A 24,331-nucleotide genomic window follows, 5' to 3' on the forward strand; every position below is an offset into this window, starting at 1 on the left:
TGACTGAGGTTTCTGGGAGTTGCAGTTCAAAAGCATCCGAGTAACAAAGGTTAAGAACCACTGGGTTAGAGGGTTGATTTTAAGGGATGGGCAATGATACCTAGGAGGACACGGCTCTAAAGCTATTTTTGGCATCAAATTTAATAGCCAGTATCTTGAACTGAAGAAAGCCTTGAAAAGTTACTTTTGTGCAACTACAGTACACCCCCCGGAACTCACCAGTTACTATGGTAACTGGTGATGATAGTTAGGGATTTCTCTATACTTGAGGTCATGTAAGGAAACCTGAAAATATCCCAAGCTTAATTTAATTCTTGCCCCTCTCCTGATCCCAGTTGTATTTTCCTCTCATTGTAGTGTGCTATTTTTCATTTTTTTCCTACCTACACTGAAATGAATATCTACATCTACATCCAGATCTATATCTTGAGCATTTCCCCCCCCCCCGACATGCACGTTCATTTAAACAATTTATTGAATTTTCACATTTATTTATACGTTTAATGTTCTTTATGCATTAGCTCCTGAGCCAAAGGGTGTTTGCGCATATATTTTTTCAACTCTTTCTATTCTGGTACATAATTGTTCAGTAATTTTATTTCTCAAGGACACCAAGTATGCCTCACAAACATGTATGCCTCACAAACATGTGACGATTTCTCACACAAAGTCCCAGAAAATGTGAAACTCTAACATTGTATTGAGATTGTCATCAATAACAGAATTCTTCCTCATCCTTAGAGCCATGATTGGATGATTAAGAGGGTAAGAGTGGCTCAACTGGCTGGATAAAACTATCCCTTTGGATCTTTGTATTTCAATTGTACCTTAGCAATCTGAACTAGGTACTTAAAAACAACAACAACAACAACAACAACAAATGTATCCTGAAGCTGGCAGACAGGACTTGCCTCTGTAGATGGCCAGCTAGCACCCCCTGCTGACTCATAGATTTTTCAAAAATAACCTCTTCTTACTTTAGTGGAGAAGTCTGGATATTTGCACTAATCCCAGAAAAAAAGGCTCTCAAAACTGAGACAAATGACTCAAGGAGAACTGCTAAGCTGTTTTGAGGGTTAGCTGCCATAGAACTCCAAGTATATTGTCCACTCCTTTCTTTCTTAACAATGCCACCAGAGGTGCATGATCATGGTCCCCCATTCAACAGAAGCAGCAGAAAGGGACTCAAATGTAGCAGATCATTCATGGTCTATTGAGAGGAAGTATGTGACATTAACATCTAAGAAACAGGGGCCTTGTAGAACCACTGAATCTTACACATCTAAGTCTAGAATCGAAAAATAGGAAACTACACCACTGATCTGTCTGTTGATGTGAAAGACCAGAACCAGCTATTAGAAAGTGAACATAAACTGGTCTGGTAAGGCTTACAGAAAAGATTTGTAGCTAAAGGGCAGCAAGGGCTAATATTTTTATTCCTGCCAACATTCTCCTACATCCTTGGTCTCCCCCTCACTTACCCTCTGAGGCTCAGGGAAAAACTCAAGACTAAAGGGGATGTTCAGAAACATAGCAAGGACTTGAAGGAAGGCTAAGCATTTCACGCTGTTGCCTGATGATTCTATCTTGCAGATATTGCTTGTGCTTTCCCACATTAGTAGTACACAACCTTTTTAATGTGTCTGTGAAGTCTGGAAAAGAATAAAAACCAAAGTTTGGGGCTTTGGGTGGGCTGGGAAAATTATAGAATAATTATATTGGAAAAGGTCTAATAACAGATTGGGGGGGGGTGTATGGATGGACTGGAGGTTTACTTTAAACCCTGGGAAGAGTGAGTGTTTAGCAAAATCCAGTATGGCGCCAAGGTTAGTGTTTTAAATGAGAATTTGGGGGATTCAGATTCAACTCCCCAATGGGCCGCAAAACTCAGCTGTGAGCCCTACTCTGTCAATCTGACCTACCTCCAGTGTTGTTGGAAAGAACTATGTTTGCTACCTTGTGGAGACAAGGTGGGACATAAATTATTTAGTATTAACAACCATTTACTACACAACTTTCAGACTAAATGAAAGTTATATACCTATTTAGTTAAAGCTTTTGGAAAACTCCTGGGGTATGATACATAGCTTGCTTCAGAACATTTATGAAATGAGAAAGCTTTTTGTTTTTGTTTCCTCACAGAAGCACTATTAAGAATTACGGTGAGTGCTAGTGTAGATGGAAACTCATATCTGGTCATTAGCCAGAGAATGGGGAGGAAAAAAAATAAAGTAATGAAATCCAATGAAACAAAAAATGGGTTTAGCATAGTGTTTAATAGGATAGAAAAAGGTCATGATGAGATAGCCCATCTGTCAAAATGACATGAATGAATTAGAAGGAGAAGATGTGTCATATTCTCAACTAAATATGTAGGGGAAGACAGCAAGACATTGTGAGCATTCTGAAACTCTTCTAGGAATCCAAACCTGCTCCCCCTTTGCAAGCCTGTGGATTAGAAAATTCCATGACCCCTCCAGAGGCAAAGCTTAGGGACTTTTTTTTTTAAAAAGTAATGAGTTACATTTGCAGCTGGCATGAACCTTGGAATCTTGCAGCAATACTGTTTTGGGAAGTTGGTACATGTTATCCCGCACCAAGTTACAGTGGTGCCTCGCTTAGTGATTGCTTCGTTTAACGATGTATTCGCTTTGCGATGGGTTTCTTTGAGGAATTTTCCGCATCGTTTAACGATGTTCTCTATGGGGGATTTTCACTTAACGATGTCCGTTTTTGCTCATTTAAAAGTGTCTTAAAATGTTTGAAACCTGTTTTAAATGCTTGGAATAGTTAGTCCACCTTGTGAAACCTTTGCAAACTTAATTTGGCTTTGTTCTGAGTCTTCGTTAATTTTTGGTGAACTTTTTCCCCCATTGAAAAGCATTGAACGGACAGTTCAATACTTTTCAATGAGGGGAAAAAATTCACCAAAAATTAACGAAGACTCAGAACAAAGCCAAATTAAGTTTGCATAGGTTTCACAAGGTGGACTATCGGTTCCAAGCATTTAAAACAGGTTTCAAACATTTTAAGACACTTTTACATGAGCAAAAACAGACATCGGAAAGCCATTGAAAATCATTGAGTCGGCTTCAATGATTTTCAATGGGGGAAACATTGTATCGCTTCCTATGGGGATTTTCGCTTAAGGACGGTAATCTGTTCCCATTGGAACGGATTAACCGGTTTTCAATGCATTCCTATAGGAAATGGTGTTTCGCTTAACGATGTTTTCCTATAGCGATGGGTTTTTTGGAACCAATTAACATCGTTAAGCGAGGCACCACTGTATTATGCTTTTCCTACTGGAAAGGGGAATAGAATACAGACAAATATGGAAGGAACTGCAGAGAGTTCATAGACATCGAGGCATAGCAGCTGGAACAGACATCACCAAAAGTAGGAGCTACATCTAAAATAGGAGAGGGAACATATGGTCCACGGCCTGATCGTATGGCTCCTTGGCCTAATTTTTGTTGGCCTTGGCAATGGATCAGTTCTCTGCAAAAACTGATCCGTCTGTACCTAGCAATCTGCTAGGTTGAAAAGAAGGATATAGAGAGAAGAGAGGTAAGGGTGGCAGAGAATAAGAGAAGTAAGAGAGAAAGGACATTATCTACCTACCTCTGGCCCTTGTAGATCATTCCCTGCCAGCTTCAGCCCCTCATCACCCACACCAACCTTGAGCAGATAACTTCCCAAGGAGAAGCAACCTTCGATAATAAAAAGTTGCTCACCCCAGTCAAAAGTTGGGGATGTACATATTTCAAACTTTTTCCCTGGCATGGTCCTTGTAAATCAAAACAGTTTTTAATGAAGCTTCCTATGCTTTTTTATGTGTTTATACAGCTCAAGGGTTGAAATGCCTTTGTGAAATACCATTGCGCTTTCCAGGAGGGTGCTAACCAAGATCATCGGGAGCATGTGTGGCTATTGAGGTGACATGCTCTGCCGCCCACGTGACCTTGGTGGTCAAGAAAAAATAAATTCCTTTAATTTTTTTTTTTACATTTGTAATTCAATTTTAAGAAAATAGAAAAACTTTCATAAAATATCTTAAAAACCCTGGAAAGGCCACTATAAATCTGAATTTACATGACAGCACATACTTTTTTCCTCACACTCAGCCATTGGGGGGCAGCCAACATGAAGAAGTGTGGTGCATTTTTTAGAATTACTTTTAAATAAAGAATAATACGTCACCAACCCAAGAGTGATACTACTGAGCTATGTCTCCTTTATCGCATACCTTGACAATCTCTTGAGCAATCTGCCTTGTTTTGTTGACATCCAGGACGATTTTGGCATCTCTCACCACTGAGTAGAGCGTCCGTCCTTTGCACAAGCTGAAAAGAAGAGGAGAATCTTAATTGATCTTAGTAGCCAGGCTTACGTATGTGAGGGACTAACTCTACAAAATTGCCATTAAAACTGAATATAGAGATACCCAGTGAAGATAAATAAAATGGAAAGGATTTCAGCTGCTTAGCAAGGCAAACAAGTCAGGTTGGGACTTGTACCCATCAGTGTGCAGAAAGAGGGGTGGAGCAGAGTCCAGTTTGAGATGTTCAGATTGTTGCATGCTTCCTGTCTCTGTTAGCTCTATACATTTCTCAAACATGTGCCCTGAGATGGGATGCCTACTCTGCAGGAGAAGAGCAAAGTGGAACTAGGATGAGACCCATGAAATGAATGGTTGCCACACACAATGCTTTAGATCGCCTCCGATATCAGAGGCGATATCTGGTAATGTCTGGGCAAACCATTTAGGAGAATACTGTTGCAATCATATCCTTCAAGAGGACTTTCCAGACACACCGCAGGAACAGAAAATTAATGAGATATGTCTTTACCATATTCCAGTCAGGACCAAGCTGGACTAATATTTTGCTGTCTAAGTCAAAGGACAAGATGGCACCCAAGCTCTCAGTTCTGTATATAGAAGCCAACAGAAGTGGCCATTGAAACTCACTGCAATCCAGCTCAAAGAGCACAAGGCAGACAGATCTCTGTTCATCAAGCAGAACCTGGGGAGTAACTTTTGAGGTGAATGACTATAATGTTAGTTATGATGCCCTCCACAACTAAGCAATGGTAGGATGATATTCTGGCTCCAGAGCATCCTTCAGTTATGGATGGTTTCAATGTGTCAGGGGCACTTGTTTCATTCTTCCTAATGGCCAGCTCTGGTTTCACTCATATTTTTCATACATTCTTGAGAAAAAGGATCAGTTATGCACCAGGTAAGATTTGTCATATTTTCTTTTTACACCACCTGTTGCTGAGAAATCTATTTGCAGAGTCTTAATTACGAAATGCAGCTGCTGGATGGGGAGGAGAGACCAAAACCAATTAAAATTTGTATTGATACTTGAATCGTATAATGGAGTCTGTGGGTGGATTCTGCCTTGACTTTTTTCCTACAAAAAAAGACACTCTCCACACACACAGATACACACACACACACACATTCTTATGCCCACCTACGCTCATTAGAGGCAAATTGAAAAGTGAGAATGAAATACAGTACATGAACTCAGATAATAAACCCTCTAAAATAAAATCACATCTGAGGATCACAGGTGTTAAATTGATCTGGTTCTACAGTGAATGACAGAAACACTGCTGTTTTTAATTGTTCTTCCCTTCCACCCACTCTTGCAACCATCTCATCTTTTCATATTCTTACTCCCCCACATTGTGACACCAGAGGCAGGACCCGCTGTATTTCAGAAGCCACCCTTGAGGGACCGTAGGCATGCATGATAAGGGGTCCTAACAATCAATGAGCTAAAAAAACTTCCATTTTAGAGTCAGTTCTGGATGTATTATCATTTGTGAACTCTCTGACTTGGTTCTAATTTAGACACTAACTTGTAATTTATTAGCAAGCAAATAGCCAAGCAAATAATCAAAAGCAGAATTCAGGTAGAAGACCTCCATCCCCCATGTTGTGGGGTACAACTCCCTTAATCTCTTGCCACTGGTCATGATGGCTGGGGCTTCTGAGAGTTGAAGCACAAAACACCAAGATAAAGAATCACAAGAATTTGATTGCATCTCATTTAAAGCAAAAATCCCTTACTACGACTATTATTACAAAAATGGTGATGACTCTTCTGTGTTTTCATGAAAGATTCATCTGTAATACTAGAGATGGATGTTTAATGAAAGGACAAAAGAGGCTCTCTTTTTCATGCTTTGTGTTCTTTCATGGTTTTTTTTTTTGCAATTGCTGAAAGAGAGCTTCTTAAACATGAATTAATTTTGTAGAAGGAATACACAAAAGTTTTCTTTCTTTCGTGTTCCATCTTTCAACTTTTGTATGTCAAATCACCTGATACATTTTTCATTGCCTAACATTGCGGGAGTTAGCAGCAGCTAATAAAAATATCCTAGGGGGTGAATTTTGAATCTAGAAAAGGATCTGGAACCCACTGAGGAGTACTCTTTCCTTAGTTATTCTGTGCGAAATTGCTATGTGCTGAGCTCTTGGTGCCTTCCATCTTGAATTGCGGCTAGCCAGCCCACAATGTCTTGTGCCACCACCTTGTATCCTTCCATCCTTCTTTTTCGCATCTTGATTTTAGGAAGGCATCCCCCTTCCCCATTTCTTTTCTTTTCTTTCTTCCTTTTTTTCTGAGTGTTGCACAATTTAAAGTTATGGCTGTATATGAAATATGGATAAAGTTCAACCAAATTTATTTTTTTAAATGATCAAGTAAAGCCTAGAGTATTAGACCTTTTTTTGACCAGAAGTGGGCTACTTCAATAATATTATCTTGGCCATTTACAAGATTTTCTTTAGTACACGTAGTGGGGCATACATTGTATGCACATAAATGTTGCATTGAACATATTTCTTCATAAATAATCTGCCCTGTATCCAAATAGCCGCATTTGCTTAATTATTCTTTGATGTTCCTACTTTGCTTCAGTGTCTATGCAGTGCCTTCAAGATGGTTCAGCCAGAATCTTGTTATGGTGAGAGATACTCTTCAGCATTTACCCATTTGGCAAGTTGTGCTGTTTTTGCTCTCCATAGATTTAGCCTAGCCTCTTCTGGTTTAATATTTAGACTTTGAGATGTACTGTATGTGGAAACCTTTCCCTTGATTTTAGCCATTATCTAGAGGGTTGGTTCCATTAAATGGATGAGTTGGTGTTATATTTTTAATTCCATTCATTATTAGCTAGCACCTCTCAATGTACTTCCAGAGGGGCAATGCCAATGAAATAATAAGACTTTTTCAACGGGGGTAGGTTTCAGACACAATCCTGCATGATTCATTAACAGGTATAGGGACAAAGCTATTATTTTTATTGTTTATGCAAGTGCACCCCAGTCTGCCCCAGCCAGTTTCCTAAGTATGTTATTTCTGTTGGAGTTTTATTTGCAATCCCACATGCTGTCTGTAGTTTGAGCGACTGGGAGGAACTTTTCTGGCCGGGTGATTGTCTGTCTATCCACCACAAACCAATCGGTCCTTCCAGCTGTTGCAATTCAGAGAGCATCCCATCTATCTGCTGAATGTTCTATCCCTCTCTTTCATTGGTTGGTTGCAGTTTGTTGCTTTTAATCTGTTCAGTTTGTTGCTAGTATGTGTTCAGCAAAGAAAGCTGTATACACAAGTCTATAATTTTAAGCAACTGTAACTAAAGAAACATTTTTTATTCTTTCTTCTACAGATGTCTCAGAGTGAGTTATTGAGACAAAGTGCTACTTAATGAGAAAGGGGTGGACTCTGGGAAACTTGTAGCTATTTTCCTCTATGGACCTCTGTACTTCTACTATGTATGTAGCAGAAAGGGAATTTTACCAGAAATCCAAAACTCTGGTATTTAAATAATGTTGTGGGGTTTTGAAGGTCAGGGTTTGATCCACTGAAATTTCTACTGCTGCCAGGCAAAGTGATTGTGCCAGTGTGCCACTTTGGGGTTATTATTTTTTATTCCTCCACCCCCAAATTCGGAGGGGCACTGTTTTCCATTGGGGGCGGTTCCTTTTCTTACTTGGATTATTTTTGATGCTGCCTGTCTGGCTTGCATGCTACTGCCTGCTGAACTCAAAGAAGAAAACAGAAGGCATCTACCGGTATTTCTAGTGGAGAGATGCATCTCCCCATAATCTAGTACCTTTTGTCTGAGCGAAAGCTTTGTATGTTTTGCCTTAATTTGCTTGCTTCCTTTTCTTGGTTTTTGGCAGAAGGGGCTGTCTGTGTGTTCATTATTTTGCTATTTCCCCCTCTGTGTGTGCAGTGGTGGGGCGCTTTCCCTATTTGCATTTTTTAAAAAAAATACAAGTGGTTAATGTACTGTGTATTTATTTGTTTGAATGTTTATATTTTGATGGGTTTTGAGGGGATTGTTTTGTGTGCTTCTGTGGGAATGTGTGAGCCAGGAAAATGGGCCTTGTGACTGCCAGTGTGCCACAGGGCTGTGTGGGCATTGCTCTATTGTTGTTCTTGATGTTGTGTTATTATTAGCAGCTTTTGCAAGTGCTGTGTCCTAGGTACTGGCTGGCTGCTTCCCTACTTTTTTTTTCTATTGTGCTGTGCAGGCCCAGAGGGCCTCTGCTGTGCTGGCTGGGTGGCATTGAACTCATACTTCTGTTTTCTCTTGTCCAATTTTTGGGTACTTTACTGCTTTTTGAATTAGTTGGTGGGAGAGCAAGGTCTTTTTTGCTTTGTGCAGAGGACTAGTGACGGCTGGTGCATTGGTGGCTAGAGAAACATATTTTTGTTGTCCATGTGTGAGGGTTTGGTTTCTGGCTCCTCTTGTTGTTCAAATAAACTGGGAAACATTTGCATTTTTGAAACAGGAGTAAGGTTTACTGGGGTGTTTCACAGGTAACCGGTATCGACAGGCTTGTTCCAATGTCTTTCTCCTTCTGACCACAGGTCGGGCAGGGATTTCCAACCTTCTTCCAGGAACGGGTTCTTTTCACTTGTGTCCCAGGGACCCGGCCAGTCTATAGATAAATTCTGGTCTACCGCTTGTCCCGGTTCACCTTCGAACAGGGGCACGGTGTCTTCATCCCGGTTGTCCACCCACACGGGGCATCTGGAGGGTGTGTGTGTGTGTGGGGGGGTCTGCCAGGGTCCTCTCGGTAGTTCTTCATCCACATGTCTCTCACCCTCCATTCCAACCTCTCTCTCCTTTCTCTCTCTACCTTCTTTACTTCTCCCAGCTTCCGTCTCTACTTCCTGGCCTCAGCCTCTCCCCAATAGGATGGTCTCTGGGGAATCGCTCTCCTCCTGCTGTAATCTGCCTCCTCTTTTGGTACCCTCAGTTTCTCCCAAGCCCCAGTCCAGGGATATTCCATCCAGACCCATTCCCAGCCTGGGGTAACTGTCCCTCCTCCCTTTTTATCTCCGCTGTTCCCGCCACAATCTCCACCCTCTCCTTCTGTTCTGTTCCCGTCATCCTCCCTTGAGTTCCTTTGGCCATTAAGTTCCGCATCTCTCTTTCTAATTCTTGGGTGTCTGTCCCCCATTGTTCTGTTTTCTTGGGGGGGGGTGAAGCAGGCAGGGCATATGCCTCTTTCTCAACAGTGTGGGAGAGGGATGGTACTCCAGCAATTGGATACTACTCTCGCCCGCTGTCTCACACCCTGGGGACACTGCCAGGGGCTTTTTCTGCTTTTGTGTTGTGGTGTAATTTTGCTGTATAGATAGAGTTGGACTGGGTTTGGTGCTGCAGTGGGACTGGTGGCACTGCACAGAGAGAGCCTAGTCAGGTAAAGGTAAGCTAATGAGTGTTTTTGTTTGTTTGTTTGTTTTTTCTAAATATTTCATCTGCTTGGCTTGCAATTCTGAATTCCATTTTCCCCCAGATAGTCTTAGTGGGTGTCTAGCAGGCAAGCACTGCCTTGCCTAAGTGGATTGGTGCTGTTGGCTGGCTGGGTGGCTAGGCTAGCTGTTAGGACTGAACTGCTATGTGTTAATTAGTGTGGTGGGTGCAACATGTGCATATTTTGGTTTTTTTCTTTCTTTTTTACTGTCTAGGTCAGAGGCACATAAAGAATGATGAGTGGCATGGAACATGGTTTGGGTGATACTGGTTTTGCCAGAAAGCCAAGGACACAGGGTTGGAGGATTCCTGCATCTAACAGGAGATACAAGAAGTTCAAATGTGTTGCTCAGCCCTGACCAGAAGCCAAATATTATCTCATAATCTTCAGGGGAGATTATGGTAAAAGAGATCATAATGATGTAGATGCTCCCACCCCCTCCATGTGGAATAGATACCGGTAACAGCAGGATTAGAATTTAACAGGTTGGAGACAGGTGTTACCAAGTACAGGAGTCACTGCAAAATTAAGCTCCAGCTCAATTAATGACCAGAACCCCTTGAATGTTAGCAGCAACTCTCTCAGGATTCAGAACCAGGAAACCAGGACTGCTCAAGCGAAAGGTATTCTGGGGATTATCCACCCCCAGGCTTGACATGGCCCAGGCTATTGGGCATAGGTCTAAGGGCTCCATCAACAGTGGAGACAGAGGGGACAGACCTCTTGGTCTAGCCCCTGTTAAAGACCAGGGAGGGAGCAGTGAAGTTATTCCCCTTGCCATTACCCCATCCACATCCCTTACCCACAGGTGACATCTTTACTCTGACAGTGATTCCCGACTGAGCCTTTTTCTGTCCCCAAACAGGGAGGAAACTTCACCAAGGATGTTTTCCAGGCAAGAAGAGGAAACATTGGCAATCCAGCCCATAAAGCTTTCTCTTCTGTCACAGCTCCTCCAGCCTCATCACTCCTTTTATGGGATTAGATGGCCTCACCCTTCCCATCTGTTGGGGTTCCCGCATTGTTGGGCAACCAATCACAAAGCATGGTAGGTGGGTGGTAATGAACATGATAGGAGGGCTGAAATGGACTTGTAATAAACCAATAGCCTGCAGGAAAATTGTGAGTCAGGCCTTCTGTATCACAAAATTATCCAAATCATTGCAGATTTTTGATGAATTTCTTTTTGGAATTGTCCCTAATTTCATATCTATTTCATAGGAAGTTCAACTACCATACTGTCTCATCATAGCTTATTTGTAGCAAACAGCTACAAATAACTAAATATTTGCAATCTTTTCCTTTTGCAATGAAGTCATAACTAAATTATATCACAACATTAACGTAACCAGAGAAAATGTCACATCTTTTTTTGCATTGTGATGTTTACAGATACTTTCCTAGTTAATGAGGGTGCGGAGGAACAGCACACAATTCGTTCTGTGGGACTTGAGCTAATGATTAAGTGGAGGCAAAAAGTTCTACATCACAATTCAGTGCTTCTAGCATTCAGAAATGTGTTGGTATGAGGGGGCTATCCCAAGTAAGCTGTGGAACCTGTGCCCCCAGCAGACTTCACTGAAACCTGGGTGACAGGGTGGCCTGAGGGTGTAGAGAGCGACAGTGAAGCCTCAGGCAGGAGGAACGAGGCAGAGACTGAGGAGCCAAACCTAAGGGGTGGAGCATTGGCTGGGCCGGGTTAGTGGGACCCAGGTTTAAAGGAGGAAGTGGAGGGTGTTTTCTTGGGCCCGGGCTTGTCACCCTTGACAGACTCCGAGGGGTAGGAATGGATGGAGGCTGTGGAGGAATTGGCTCCCCTAGTCTTTGGCCTTGAGGAACCCTGGCTGCTGGTGATCCAGAACCCCTGGACAGAGGAATGGCTGCAGGGAGAGGACAGGGAGAGGACAAAGAGGAACTGCGTTGTTCTTCAGCCCTCCAACAATGTCAACCCTCTGGAGACCAAAACAATCTGCTGGCCTCCCCTCAATCCAGAAGAGCCCTGGCAGAGGAAGTAGAAGAAGGAGTGCCTTCAGTAGAGTTACTGGAGGATGAACTTGGGGGACTCTGGGCCTGGTTCAGTCTGACATTACAGGCCCTCCTTGAAGGACATCAGCTGGTTAGGGTCAGTGTGGCAGACAAAGCCCAAACCCACACTGGAGATTATGCCAGCCCAGTGACGGAGTCTCAGGCCCAGCTGAGAGCAGAGAGCCGGGGCAATTACAAGAGCTGAGTTGACAGGACAGGATATTTTGGAGACTGCTTATTCATAAGTTGGAGGCAACCTGGTGGCATGTAACAACAGCAAACTACTTTGGATCACTTCGGAACTATAATGGCAAATAATTATTTTTAAAATTTAATTTCCTAAGCTCTGCATCTGCCATAAGAATATTATGCAGTGGCTGCCTGTACTTGAAGGTGAAGACAATGAGTGAGGTTTGTCTTGGCAACAGTTCTGTGTGTTTCTCGCTGTCAAGTCATCACAACGCCTAGTAGGAGCTCAAAATTCATGCAGCAAACAATCGTCCATTGCCCACCCACTGTCTGCTCCATGGTCCTTGTCATAGCTGGTTGTGCCAGCCACACGGCAGTCAAACCATACCAGTAGGCCGTCTGGGACTCTCATCCAGAGCCTGTGCATATCATATAGGCAATGAGGCATTGGAAGAGGATTCAATCAACTCCAAAGGGAGCCAAAGCAGAACATCATTGAGATAAGGACCCGAAGCAGTCCACATTCTCTCGACTTTCATAGCTCTAAGCAGATACTCCCTTATAAAAATAACATGTACGCAAGTACAGAGAAGCACCTCACTTATGCCTTACTTACAAAAAGTAGCACAATGTTGTGAAAAATATAGTAAGAGTAGACAACAGGTTCTATGGGGTAATCAGGTGTTCTTAAAGTTCTCAAAGCTGTTTTTGCAGACTACAGGATCCCTCCAGACCCTACAGGGTGTCCTCTCTCAGCCATTTGTTCAGCCTAAAAAATAGCCAGACAACTAGAAATCTCCAGGGGAGTGTAACTAGTTATTCTCTGTACCTGTTTTAGGAGAGGAGGAACTATTTACAGAACTAGAAGTGATCTCCTAAGCACTTCCTGTTTTTAAAAAGAGGGGCAAGCGTGGCCTCCCACTTCTGAAGTGAGTAAGTTGGCTGTACCTAGATTTCCAACAAGTTACCATGCCCTGAGTTAGAAAATTGCAAAAACAACAAACAAACAAACAAACAAACAAACAAACAAAACCCTTGTGGCTTATGCTGTGGAGCCAACCTATATTCCCTTTTTGACAAACATGTTATTGACTTAGCTTGAAAGTCTGTGTAACAAAAAGCTTGTCTATTTTAAACAAGCACACCAGAATTAGGGAAGGATAAAAGAAACACAGATGAACATGAATACAACAGGGAATTCTAATAACTGAGAGAGCTATCAAGTAGAGGTCAGAGGGATCTAAAGGTGAAGCAACCGACATGCTAACAATGGGAGGCTAATTCAGCCAAGGGCAGAAATATGTACTTGCAGACTCAGCTTCCCCAGCAGTCCCTCAGGCACTACAGAAAATGCATTTATTTTTCTTTCCACCTTCTGGAGACAAGCGGGTACCAGCTGGAAGCTCCAGAAGACTGGTGCCCAACATGCCAAAGAAGGGCTTTACAGTACAGTTTTTAAGAACAATATCATAGTGTTAATCTCAATTACACAAAAGGCCTATTGAAACAACTGGTGAATGGTAAGTGAACACTTAACCTCCTGAGGCTCTGTTATTATTGTTATGTGCCATCAAGTCGCCTATGACTTACGGCAACCCTATGAATGACCAATCTCGAAAATCTCCTGTCCTAAACAGCTCTGCTCAGTTCTCGTGAAGTCTGTGGCTTCTTTTTAGGAGTCAATCTAGCTGGAATTAGAAATAGAATGCTGGCCTATGTGTCCAGCAGAGAACTTGGAAAAGTTTATTTTTTGGACTACAAGTCCCAGAATCCCCTAGCTGGGAACAGTAACTTTTCTAATATACAGTATATTAGTCAGTATATTAGACTGACATTACATTTAAAAAGGTAAAGGTTCCCCTTTACAATTTTTGTCCAGTCGTATTCGACTCTAGGGGGCAGTGCTCATCCCCGTTTCCAAGCCATAGAGCCAGCGTTTGTCCGAAGACAATCTTCCGTGGTCACAGGGCCAGTGTGACTTAGACACGGAACGCTGTTACCTTCCCACCGAGGTGGTCCCTATTTATCTACTTGCATTTGCATGCTTTCGAACTGCTAGGTTGGCGGGAGCTGGGTCAAGCGACGGGCACTCACTCTGTCACATGGATTCGATCTTAAGACTGCTGGTCTTCTGACCCTGCAGCACACAAAGGCTTCTGCGGTTTAGCCCACAGCGCCACCACGTCCCTAGACATTACATTTACCCCAGTATAAAAAAAAAGTGGAAGAGGCCACTATCTTTCCTTGTAGAGAGAAAAGCTTAGTACACTTAACACAACCCTCATCTGCTATTTTTTTTCCTAAGTCTCCTCCGTAGCTATTCTTTACAACTTCCTAAAAGATCACTATAATAGGGAAAATGACACCAAGTTAGTACAAGTTAGGAGTTTGTAGGAAAAAAAGGGCACATCACGTAGAAGGAAACAAGATCACCGTAATATTACACAAAAATTTCAATCAAAGGTGAAACTATAGGAATAACAATGTCAATAAAGTGTATGTTTGCTCTGGAGGAACAAAGAAATAAGGGCCATGATGCTGACTCATCCTTCTCAGGGTTCTTCATCAGATGATGAGTAACCTGTCGAGAAAGGATGGTATCAACTAATGGTGATGCACAGACTCCTTGTTGCAAAAGAAAGTGAGAGCCTATTGAAGGGAACTGCGCTGAATCTTGTTTGCCGTTTTACTCATAGCACCTGTTGCTATTGAGAAGAAACCACCCACAAGAGCTTTTCAAGGTTTCTATTCATTACTTTATTTTATTCATCAGGTTATTCTTCCTTTAAGTGCCAAAGAAAAGACCTCAAAGAGGCGAGGATCATGACAACGCCTCTGCTTTTCCCAACTGAAAACACTGCTTTGACGAGGTACTATTGACCTAACTTTCCTTCAGTGCCTGCAGTCAAAAAGCATAGCTGTGCATGAAAAAAAAGGGAAAAAAAGCAGACTGTCTTTTGTCGATTCGCTGGCTGAATCACTCTTGAAGTAGGCCCTTCATAATCAGATCATTTATCGTGGCAAGCTCTGCTTATAAATGGAAATGTGCATCTGTTAAATGGGGACGGGGGGAGGATCCACTGCTGGCAACCCAAGTGAACTGTGTTGTTAGACAAGCACCCCAGACAACGTCCCAACACTGTTCAGTCTCCCACTTGCAAACACCTGGGCTACACACACCTTCATAAACAGCCAAACCTATACAGACATGGAGTGTTTGCATGCCAAGCAAGCTCTCTTCCCCATTTCATTGCTCCCTGAATGAGGCACATCTACATTCTTTTCCAGATAAACACCCTTGTTGATAACCAAGAGCAGAAATATGCAAACTGCCGAGGCACAAAGGAGGGTGTAGAGAACTCAAGGCAATTAGGACAGCATCAATATATTGGCTTTGAAGGTCATAGAGTAGATTCCCCTCTATTTCAGGGACAGCTCGGGTTCTAAAAGTCCTGAGGGTGGGGACGTAAAAGCCATGTTAGATCAGACCAAAAGCTTATCTTGCCCAATATTCTGTCCCCATAGTGGCCAACCACTTGCCTATGTGAAGTCTGCCAACAAGCCAAGAGGGTAACAGAACCATCCATCCTGCATTCCCTAGTAATTGTTATACAGAAGCCCCTGATATGGGAGATAACATAATTACCATCCTATTAGCCATCTTTATGAATGTAGCCTATTCTCTCTTAAAGTGGACCACATTGGCAGCCATCACCACATCTTCTAGTAGTCAGTTCCACAGTTTCTTGTGGTCCCATTCAAAGGTGTAAGTCAGTCTGGTACACAGCAGAATAAAAAGCATTTAGGATCCAGAAGATTCAAAACACCAGGAATCAACAAGACTGCTGGCAAGAGTTAGAGCCAGAATACACACATTGTTTACAACAGCCTTCCAATGCAGAGCAGAGGCTTAAAAGTCTGGGCTTACTGACACTCACATAGGTGGCCCTGTTTTCACCAGGGACAGGACTAATGGGTCACAACTGGTCATCAAACAACAAGCGGCCTCAAATATTTTGCATTAAAACAGCGGAATCATATCGCCTAGAGTGGTCCCAACCCGACCCGATAGGCGGGATATAAATAAAATAAATAAATAAAAAATACCATTGTAGAGCTAAGAAGGGATCCCAAGAACCATCAAGCCCAGCTCCAAGCGGAAGTGGGAAATCTACCACTAAAGCAACGTTGACAAGTGGCCACCTAACTCTGCTTAAAAACCTCAAGTGAAGGAAAATCCACCACTACCTAAGGCAGTCTGTTCCACACTCAAAAAGCTCTCACTTAAGGGAGTTATTCCTAATTTTCACTCAAAATTGCTTCTCTTATAGTTTGGATCCATTTATTCAAGCCCTACCCTCTGGAGCTAGACATAACACAGTTGCTCCATCTTCCACATGACAGCTGTTCAAATATTTTAAGGTGGCTCTTATGTCACCTCTCAAGCTTCTCTCTTAAACTAAACCTACCCAGTTCCCTCAACAGACCCTCCTCTGGGCAAAGTTCAGCTTCTTAATATCTGTCCGAAATGGTGGTATCTGAAACTGGACTGGATGAGGTCTGACAAAACAGAGTAGAGCGGTACTATTACTTCCTTTGAGTTGGACACTATAATTCTATTGCTGTAGCCTAGCGCTGGCTGTGTTTGCTGCTTCGTCACACTGTTGATTCATGTTTAGCTTGTAGTCTGCGAAGTCGTACAGATCCTTTTCAAAAATACTCCCATCAAGCCAGCTGCCCTGCATCCTATATTTATATATTTCATTTTTTTAATTCTGCCTAAATGCAAGATTTTACATCACTCCTTGTTAAAACAAAATTCATTTCTTTTGGACCAATCTCCAATCTACCAAAGTCATCCTGAATTCTAATTCTGTCTTCTGAAGCATTAGATACCCCTCCAATTTTGATGTCATCTATAAATTTAATGAGCATTCGCTCCACAGGTAATATATGTCCTTTATTTAAAAAAAAAAAACTTGAACAGCACAGGGCCTAAAAAGAAACCTGTAGTACATCACTTTTCTCCAGGATGACAAATATCTGCTGGTGCATACTCTCTGGGTATCGCCTGTATTTCTACTACAATAGGGGGATAACTCATAACTATATACAGTAGCTAAGAAAATCCATCCCAACCTTACAACAAAACCTATGAAGGCAGCAGCTAAATTCAGAGGAAAGAAGTAAGCAGGAGAGGAGTGGCAGATGAATTCATCATTTCTTTAAATCCCAATTTTCCCAGTGTCTTTAAAGATTGTGAGCCCTGGCTCCACCATGCCACTACTTCTGGCTGAAAAGCCTGCTCCTGCTCGCCCCTTCCTCAATCACGCTAGGATGGTGGAACCGGACAGCACATGTAAATTACTGTACTTAAGGAGGAGGACTTCACTATTATATCTCCCTTCACTGCCATGGCAGTGCCTGTTGTCTCTGATGGTATCTACCTCTAACAAGGCATTTTGAAGGTTTCTGGTGTTAATCTTGTCAATATTGCTGCTGCAGCAAGATGTTTCATGTGTTACATATTGAAGCTGCTCCAAGAAGATCCACTAAGAGCCATGTATCCACTCACCGATGTAAGATCTGTGGAATGACTTTCAGAAGTAAAAAGTTGGCTCTCAGTATTCTTCATAACTGCCTGAATGTTCAAACCTGAGATGAACTCCTTCCTATGGATCTAACACAGTACACTGGAACCACAAAAAGTAGCCTTAGAAATGCTAATCTGTAAAGCAGGCAACATTGCTTTTATAACAGCACTTACCATTATCAAAGAAGTGCTATCACCAGCCTGCATGCACTGGGGGAAAGGCATCTCATTTTAGAGAAGTTTGTAGCAGCCTGCTACCATCATCACTACCCCCACCTTCCAAAGGAATGGCACATTTTGGAGGCATGGGAAATTCGCAATGAGTTTAAAGATTGTTCAGCCAAGCAAACAAAATCCCAAATTGCTTTGGGGGAAAAAGTTCTGTCTACCTACGTGAGCTGGAAGCAGCACCAAAATGAATCAAGTTAACGAACCAATGCAACTTGTACAGCAGCAAGGACAGAGGGCCTGAGCAACAGCCCTTTGGCATTTTCCACTGGTTGCAAAAGACTTCATAAGACAGCAAAGTTTTTTTAAAAGTCAGTTCATATCCTCCATGCGTAATAACATGGTGTGATTTGTGATGATGAACACTTGCAAAAAATGGGCTTTGGGAAATAAATATATAGATCAAACAGGCAATTGAATTAAATGTTAGATGGCTGGTATACCAACATTTGGAAACAGGAATCGGCTGGAGAAATTGGATCACTTTGTGACACTCTTAGGTTAATTGCTTCTTTTATATAAGATACTTTTATATCATTAGTACCTCTTGGATAACTATTCAATTTGTTAGGCTGACAACTGGTAAATAGTCAGGCACACCTAGAAAACTGCAAAAAAAAACAAACCTGCAAAAAAAAATCCAGGAGATTCTACAAGTTGAAAGCATCCTTTGAGACTGGCCAAACTGGATGGAAAGCAAACTATCAAACAAACAGCTTGGTAGTTTAGAGAATTTAGTCTGGAACCAGTTGCATTAACAGAGCATACTGTATTTTTCTGTGTATAATATGCCCCAATGTATAAGACGCCCCCCTTTTCTAATCCCAAATGAAAAGATCTATGTGGGGCTTAGCAAGTGGAGGGGGAAAGGGATCAAACCAATCAAGCAGCTGCACGATCGCTTTGATCCCTTTCCCCCTCGTGCAGCTGCAGGATTGCTTTGATCCCTTTCCCCCTCCTTTTGCAAAGCCCCATGGGGTTTTGCAAGTGGAGGGGAAAGCAGTGATCAAAGCGATCCTGCAGCCCTTTGATCCCTGCTTGTCCCTTCCACTTGCTAAGACCTGTGGGGCTTAGCAGGTGGAGGGGAAAGCAGCAATCAAAGCACAGCAGGATTGCTTTGATCCCTTTCCGCATCCACTTGTTTTTGTTCTCTCCTCCACTTAATTCGGTGTATAAGATAACCCTAATTTTTTTTGTCTAAAAATGTTAGACAAAAGTATCACCTTCTACACGGAAAAATCTGGTACATCAGGTCTAGGCATCTGAAATTCAACCACCGAGAGCAGCTATCTTTTCCCACAAGAAAACGAGGCTGGAGCTTGGCATTTCTCAGGCGATGAAACCTTCCAGTCTGGCCTTTATCCAGGTGAGCACAATTTAGGTGTGGGCCTAGCAGGTAGAACTCCCAAAATGAAGAATTTTGGGATATTGATTCCAAAAAAGAAAGAAAAAATGGCATCTCCAATGTCTGCATAATGGGTATGGAAACAAATGTTACTTGAAACCCTACAGAGACACTGCCTGACTCGAGTTAAATGGAGAATTGTGTTGATGGCTTTAGAAAAATTAGGGTTCTTCGTATTTGGGATTGGAGTGGCAGGCACTGCAAGAGGTAGGATCAAGCTGCAAGTGTATTCTAAATTGAAACTGTTACTGCTATAACCACGCCTTAGGCGTTTAACCTTTGGAACAAAAATTTATAAAATCTGCAAAAAGAGAGGTTTGTTATTGTTTAGTTGTTAAGTCGTATCCAACTCTTCGTGACCCCATAGACCAGAGCACACCACGGCCTCCTGTCTTCCACTGCCTCCCGGAGTTGGGTCAAAGTCATGTTGGTCGCTTCGATGACCCTGTCCAACCATCTCGTCCTCTGTTGTCCCTTTCTCCTCTTGCCTTCACATTTCCCAACATCAGGGTCTTTTCCAGGGAGTCTTCTCTTTTCATCATATGGCCAAAGTATTGGAGCCTCAGCTTTAGGATCTGTCCTTCCTTCCAGTGAGCACTCAGGGTTGATTTCCTTCAGAATGGATAGGTTTGATCTCCTTGCAGTCCAGGGGACTCTCAAGAGTCTCCTCCAGCATCACAATTCAAAAGCATCAATTCTTCGGCAGTCAAACTTCTTTATGGTCCAGCTCTCACTTCCATACATCGCTACTGGAAAAATCATTGAACCAATCAGTTGTTCCATATCCAGTTCTAACTGTTGCTTCCTATCCTACAGATGGATTTCTCAGAAGATTTCTCAGTGGTCAGGCACTCCCGTTTGTTTAAGAACTTGCCATAGTTTGCTGTAGTCCACACAGTCAAAGCCTTCTGCATAGTCAATGAAGCAGAAATAGATGTTTTTCTGGAACTCTCTGGCTTTCTCCATAATCCAGCGCATGTTAGCAATTTGGTCTCAAGTTCCTCTGCCCATTTGAAATCCAGCTTGTACTTCTGGGAGTTCTCGGTCCACAAACTGCTAAAGCCTGCCTTGCTAGCCTGTGAAGTGAGTGCAACTATACGGTAGTTGGAGGTTACTTACCTAAAACTCTGGTTTTTCCAGCAGTCATCTGTGAATCCACACTATAGGGTTTAATCTGCACTTGCACAGAGGTTTCCGGAATATTCTAGAGCTTTATGATGCATTCCCCAGGATTGCACCCCTAGTGCACGTGGTCCTGGTGATCGCCTCAGTTCCCAAACAGCCTGCCACTGTTTCAAAAGAAACAGATGTGACAGACAGGAAGGAGGATGGGCGGGAAGTGTGAATTCACAGATGACCACTTGAAGAACCAGAATTACAGGGAAGTAACTTCTCTTTCTTCTTCGTGGTCCCTGGAATGCATACTATAGGGTGATTAACAAGTTTACCTATCCAGAGGTGGGACATCACAGAAGAACAGATGACAGAACTGCTTGTCCAAAGGCTGCATCCGACTTTGCTCTGACATCCAGAGGGTAATGAGATGCAAAGGTCGACGGAATTGACCAGGCGGCGGCCCTGCAGATATCAGGAATAGGGACACCTCTCAGGAAAGCTGTGGAGGCAGCTACAGCCCTTGTAGAATGTGCCTTAATGCTAGCGGGCAGAGGCTTTCAGGCAAGTTGGTATGCAAGGCATACAGTTGCAACAATCCATCGAGAGATGGTCTGAGAAGAAATATGAGTTCCCCTGTGTGGTAAATGAGGGGAAACAAAAAGCCTCTTAGATTTGCGAAAAGAAGCAGTCCGAGAAACATAAAAGGCCAAAGCTCGTCTGATGGAAGGAGCGTTCCACGTCAGTAGACGGCAAAGGAAAGAAGTTGGGTAAAACTATGGGTTGTTTAAGGTGAAACTCGGAGTATAACATTGGGAGAAAGGAGACATCAGGATAAAGTCTCCTTTCTCACTTTGTTGGGATGAAACTGAAGAAATGGGGAATCAACTTGAAGAGCAGCAAGCTCAGAGGCTCTGCGGACCAAGGTAATAGCAATTAAGAAAAGGGTCTTAAAGGAAGAAGGCATTCCGACATGATGGCGTGGGGTTCAAAGGGAGGAAGTGTGAGACGTTGGAGGAAAGTATGTAGTGACCACTGTGGTGGAAGAGAGGGTCTGGAAGGTCGCATGTTGGACAGCCCTCTGAGGAACTGCTTCAATTTTGGGTGACGGAAGAGCATGGCAGCTTAAAAGTCTTTTGGCTGATGAGCTACAATGGCGGATATATAAACCTTGAGAGTAGACAAGGAGAGATGTCGACTAAAAAGGTGAGAGAGGAATTGAAGAAGCACCTGAAGAGTTGTTGGAATGGTTGGGAGTTTGTGCTGAGCTGCAAACCTCTGAAAGGTGGCCTATTTGTAGGTATACAGCTGCATGGTAGTGGGCTTTTTAGCATTAGCTAGAATGGCAGCTACAGAGGGTGAATTCTCCATGCTGTGAGGTGGAGATCAGGAAAGTTGGGGTGAAAGGTCTGGCCTTGGTGCTGGGTGAGCAGGTGAGGTGTGGGGGGGAAGGCAGATGAAGTCCTTGGAGATTGAGCAGAGCATGGTGAACCAGGGTTCTCTGGGCCACCATAGGACGATGAGAATCACATTTGAGTGCTCCTGATGGAGTTTGACAATGGTCCTGAGGAGGAGAGGAATAGGTGGGAAAAGGTAGATTAGGTGTGGCATCCAGTGTGTCATGAGTGCATCTCCGAGGCAACCTTGACCAATTCCTGCTCTGGAACAGTAAAGAGCACACTTTGTGTTTTGAGTCATGGCAAAAAGGTCAATGTGTGGCTTTCTCCACAGGTTGGAAAGCTGGAGGAAGATGGCGTCATCAAGGACCCATTCATACATCTGGGTGCGGAGTCTGATGAGTGAATCTGCCAATTGGTTGAGTGGAGTGGAGATATGAACTGCTACCAGGAAAATATGGCATTTGAAACACCATTCCCAGAGCTGAATGGTGAGGTATAGCAGGGGAAGAGAGTGGGTGCCGCCCTGCTTGATGAGATAAAGAAGTGCAGTGATATTGTCTGTAGTTACTTGTATGGCTGCATCCATAATGAGTGGTTCAAAAGTGCAGAAACTTTGAAAATGGCTAGGAGCTCTAGGTTGTTTATATGATGGCATTTTTCAGAGCAAGATCATAGGGCATGAATATGAATGTCATTGCAATGAGCTCCCCAACCTGTGGGACTTCCATCTGCTGTAACCTGTATGGAGAGTTGAAAGGGTGCAAAGGGTCTTCCCATGAAGAGACTGACTGTTGTGTCCCACCACAGTAGTTGGCCTCCAAGTTTGGGAGTAAGTCTTAGTTGTTTTGTAGGTGGGTCGGACATGGGGTCGAAGAGGGACGGGTACCACGCCTGCAGAGACCGCATTTTTAGGCAAGCATGCTGCATGACTGATGTGGTAGATGCAATGAGGCCGAGAAGTCGCTGTGTCTGGTGTGCGGTGATCATCGCATGAGGGTAAAAATGCTGGAGAATTATGTTAATTTTCTTTGTGCATTCATGGGGAAGAAAAGCTCTTGCTTTTCATGAGTCTAGAACTGTGCCTATGTAAGTCACTTTCTGTGAAAGAATCAGTGTAGATTTGTCTTTGTTGACTCTTAGGCCCAGATTCTCGAACAGGGAGAGAGTGTAGTCCATATCACGGAGTTCTTGAGAATGTGAGGGGGCTACGAGCAACTAGTCGTCAATGTATGGGAAGATGGAAATTCCCTGCATGCGGAGATGGGCCATGCACTTTGTGAATACCCAAGGAGTGGTGGAAAGTCCAAATGGGAGGGCTTTGAATTCGTCGGTAGCATTTCCGAAAGAGAATCTGAGAAATTTTTGGTGGTCTTGGCGGATGGTGATGTGAAAGTAGGCACTGCTTAAATCGATGACAATGAACCAATCATTCTCTTGGAGGATGGGTGGAATGTGTTCTAGTGTCACCATGCAAAAACGTTTCTGGATTATCTAATAATAGAAGTCCCTGAGGTCGAGAATGGGACGAAGACCTCTGTCTCTTTTTGATACTGTGAACTGCTGGGAAAGGAACCCAGGGTCATTTTCTGATGAGATGATGGGTGATATAGCATCCTTTGAGAGGAGGGATTGGATCTCTTTTTTAAAGGACATGTGATGGTGTGGTGAGAATTGTCCTTGGTGGTGGTAGGAATGCATATTCTATTGCATGGCCTATGGCGATGATAGTGGGGACCCAATTGTGGGTGGTGATGGCTGCCCAAGATGAAAGGTGCTGCAAGGCGAGTGGTATTGAAGGGAAGAGAATAGGAAGGTGGAATCTGGGCTGCTTGAAAGTCAAAGACCCTGTTTTGTTCTCTTACCAGGTCACTAGAAAGACTGTTGGGGATGCTGTCTTTGTGTGGAATGTCAAGTTTGAAAGGAAGAGGAGGACTGTGGTAAGTATCATTGTTTGTCAGTAAAAGGTTTCCATTTTTGGTAGGAATAGGGGCAACACAGCTGATATCGCTGGGGTCTGTAGTATGGTTGTGTGTTGTATGAGTGTGCTGTTTTTCTCATTTTTTGGAGGTTGTCCAAAATCTCATCAGTTTTATTATCAAAGAGGCCAAAGGCATCAAAGGGCAGGTCTTTGATGCACATGCAGGAATCATCAGCAATATGGGCTGAATGAAGCCGAGCATGTCTTCGGAGGGTGACAGCTGTAGCCATGTGTTTTGATGGAGTCTCAATAACATGTCATGCAGTGATACATTCTTGGTGTGCTAGAGCCATAGCCTCTTGATGAAAAGCAAGACCACGGGATTTGTATTCAGCAGGTGCTGATTGAAGTGATGGAAGGGTTTTATTCCATAAGAACCAATGGTAAGCCCCCATGACTGCCAAATCATTTGCCACACGGAGAGTGAAGGAAGTGAGGGAGTAGACCCTGTGGCCAATAATATCAAGCTTCCTGCCTTCCTTGTTGTTAGGTGTTGTATTAGACCAGTTTTGTGCTCTGTTTTGAGTGGCATCTACTATCACTGAATTTGGAGATGGATGTTTGGAGAGGAATTCTGTACTATCTCTGTGTGTTTTGTATAAATTTT

At 43.0% G+C, this 24,331-nt stretch overlaps 1 protein-coding gene and 1 long non-coding RNA gene across 3 annotated transcripts in view; one reads left to right on the forward strand and one right to left on the reverse strand.

Annotated features, from left to right (window-relative positions):
- The window catches only part of KSR2 (kinase suppressor of ras 2), a 349,645-nt gene that overhangs the window by 45,292 nt on the left and 280,022 nt on the right, over positions 1 to 24,331 (reverse strand). For both annotated transcript variants that reach the window (XM_078381644.1, XM_020812104.3), the window contains exon 15: positions 4,250 to 4,346. In XM_078381644.1, coding sequence (XP_078237770.1) covers positions 4,250 to 4,346 — 97 coding nt within the window. The remainder of the gene's footprint in view (positions 1 to 4,249; positions 4,347 to 24,331) is intronic.
- The window catches only part of LOC144584752 (uncharacterized), a 34,305-nt gene continuing 10,041 nt past the window's right edge, over positions 68 to 24,331 (forward strand). The window contains exon 1 of the long non-coding RNA XR_013539184.1: positions 68 to 23,683. This is a non-coding gene — a long non-coding RNA (uncharacterized LOC144584752). The remainder of the gene's footprint in view (positions 23,684 to 24,331) is intronic.

The sequence above is a fragment of the Pogona vitticeps genome, chromosome 14 (assembly GCF_051106095.1).
Source record: "Pogona vitticeps strain Pit_001003342236 chromosome 14, PviZW2.1, whole genome shotgun sequence".
Lineage (NCBI taxonomy): Eukaryota > Metazoa > Chordata > Lepidosauria > Squamata > Agamidae > Pogona > Pogona vitticeps.